This window comes from Octodon degus, unplaced genomic scaffold (assembly GCF_000260255.1).
Source record: "Octodon degus isolate 3935 unplaced genomic scaffold, OctDeg1.0 scaffold00032, whole genome shotgun sequence".
Lineage (NCBI taxonomy): Eukaryota > Metazoa > Chordata > Mammalia > Rodentia > Octodontidae > Octodon > Octodon degus.
This window is the reverse complement of record NW_004524608.1, coordinates 10604036-10606442: the sequence shown is the minus strand read 5'-3', so window position 1 is coordinate 10606442 and position 2407 is coordinate 10604036. Positions and strand designations below refer to the sequence as shown.

The 2407-nt window shown below is 34.3% G+C and overlaps 1 protein-coding gene across 4 annotated transcripts in view; it reads right to left on the bottom strand.

The window, feature by feature from the left end:
- Nucleotides 1–2407, bottom strand: part of Ifih1 (interferon induced with helicase C domain 1) — a 59431-nt gene that overhangs the window by 48239 nt on the left and 8785 nt on the right. For all 4 annotated transcript variants that reach the window (XM_023713800.1, XM_023713798.1, XM_023713799.1 and 1 more), the window contains exon 2: nucleotides 2134–2302. In XM_023713800.1, the coding sequence (XP_023569568.1) occupies nucleotides 2134–2302 (169 nt within the window). The remainder of the gene's footprint in view (nucleotides 1–2133; nucleotides 2303–2407) is intronic.

The window sequence follows — 2407 nt, the reverse complement described above, 5'->3', positions numbered from 1 at the left end:
TCTCTCTCTTTTGTCCTTCTCCCTCTCCCTCTCATCTCTGTATCTTTTTCTGGCTGTCTGTATGGATATACATATAGGTATATTCATCCAAAAAAGCAATCATACAACGACAGTAGAAACATAGAATTTGCGGTGGGTGCAGCATAGAATTATTGTCTGAATTTTTGTTTAAATTGAGAGATGATTTATTTGAAGCTGGAGAAAGAGGAGAGATATGATAGACAGCTTTTCAGGATGAGTAGGGAGCATCTGAAAGTGGAATACTGTTGTCTGACATTTAAAAGCTGAATGAACCACTTTTAAATGAGTAAAATAAATACATTCATATATTTCTGTATTTCAAACTATTGAAAAAATTAAGCTATTTCATAAAATAATTCACTAAGGAATGTAATGTGCTATTTCTTCAAAAATTTAGTTATTTTGGTTCACTGCTCACATTTTTTTATGCCATCTATGACAATCTGCTTTGGCATTCCATATGTAATTCAGAAAATTTAGTGTGAATCTCATTCCACTAGAAGGTATGGTATATGAAATAGGGATTTTATAGCCACATTTTAAAAATTATTTATTATTTATTTGGTATTAGGTCTTGTTACACAGCTCAGACTCATACTGATCCTCCTGTCTCAGCTTCCTCAGTGATGGCATTACAGGCATGCGCCACCATGCCCCATCTCAGTGGCTTGTTCAGCATGCCTGGGGGTGGGGCCTGCGTGGCATGTGGTGCAGGGGGCTGAACCGCAGGCCCTGCACTTGCCTAAGCAGGCGCTTAGTCAGCTGAGTTATCTCACTGACCCTTAACAATTTGAACTTGTCTTATGTATGATAGTTTTGCAAGCATCAGATACATACTATGAAAATTAAGGTGTCGGTTTAAATTAGATTTATAACTAATACATGCCAAAGGATTAAAATAGTATTATTATTATCAAATGTCTAAAAAATTTATACTAAGGAAGGTTCAAATATTTTCACAGCTACAAGTCCTTTGCCAAATGGTTTAAGAAACTAAATGAGGGGCCGGGGAGATAGCTCAGTAGGATAAGCGCTTGACTGGCAAACGCAAGGATCTGAGTTCAATCCCCGGTTCCGCCAAAAAAAAAAGAAAAGAAACTAAAAGAGTAAGTGGAATATAAAAGGTACAGTAGCTACTGTGAAAGGGAAAGAAACTGCTCAAAAAGAAAGAGCAACTGAGATGGGTGAAAGGAGGAAAGAAAGAGAGAGAGACAGCGAGAAAGAAAAGAAAAGTGTATGTATTACTTCATACATATATATACCTTATATTACTTCATATATATACACACATTACAAGATAGCTAAAATAATTGTACTACTAATTTCTATTGGTTTATTGAAAGGAACAGTTAATGCCTAATTGTTTAATTGATTTTGCATACTGATATCTAGTAATCTGAACAACTACTTTGACCATAACAATATGCAATATAACAATCACATTAATTTCCTTTTTCATCTTGATTTGAAATTCTATATCATTTTTATTATTTTATTCTCTTTAAAATAAAAAAATTATGAAAATACAAGGATATGCAGCTGATTTACAATCCTATAATATTTTCTTCTAATTTGTTTGTCTTTTGCAATGTCAAAAATCTTTTCACTAACCTTTCAGCCTGTTTCCGTGTTTCTGGAGTAAGACTGACTGTAGACCGTGGTGGAGTCAGAAGCCCACCACCAGTGTCCTCGACTTGTTTGCTGAGCTTTGCTGTCTCTGGTAAGCTAATTTGTTTCTCAAACATCAGGTTCCTCATTTGGGAAGGTGATAAAGTAAATGATTGATCAAATCCCTTCTCAGTATAAAATCTTGAGGTCTGGCATTACATTGACAAACTTCTTTTTTTAGATATATTAATTTTATTGAGAAAGAAGTAGCAAGGTGACAGTCTCAAAACAGGTTAGTAGGACAGTTACAACAATGAATACATTGTATATTGTTGTCTTTGTAGTAGATATTCACAGTACAAGATGCAGACATGATATCTTGTCTAAACATTATTAGTTCAAAACTTTCTTCTCATTGAACTAAGAGAATGCAGCTGTATATCTATGATTCATTTTATACTAGGCAAAAACGTGCAAAATCTTCCTTAGTAAATTTAGAAATACCTGCATTGCTTTTGGAGTGGTCAGCACCTGTTAACTCCTGCGCGAGGGCACTGTTTCCTGTTTGATGAAGAATATGCACAAAGGTAGAAAACCAGTTTTCTTTCTGTACAATCCTTTTAAGTAGCTCTCTCACACCTGATTCATTTCCATTATTTTCTGCAGCCGATATCTATTTTAAGAGAAAAGTAGAGGTAAGAAGAAACACCTTATGAATAAATGTAAACAGAAAATATCCTTTAGGAAATTTGAAGTAAGTGTAATAAAAAGGGATTAT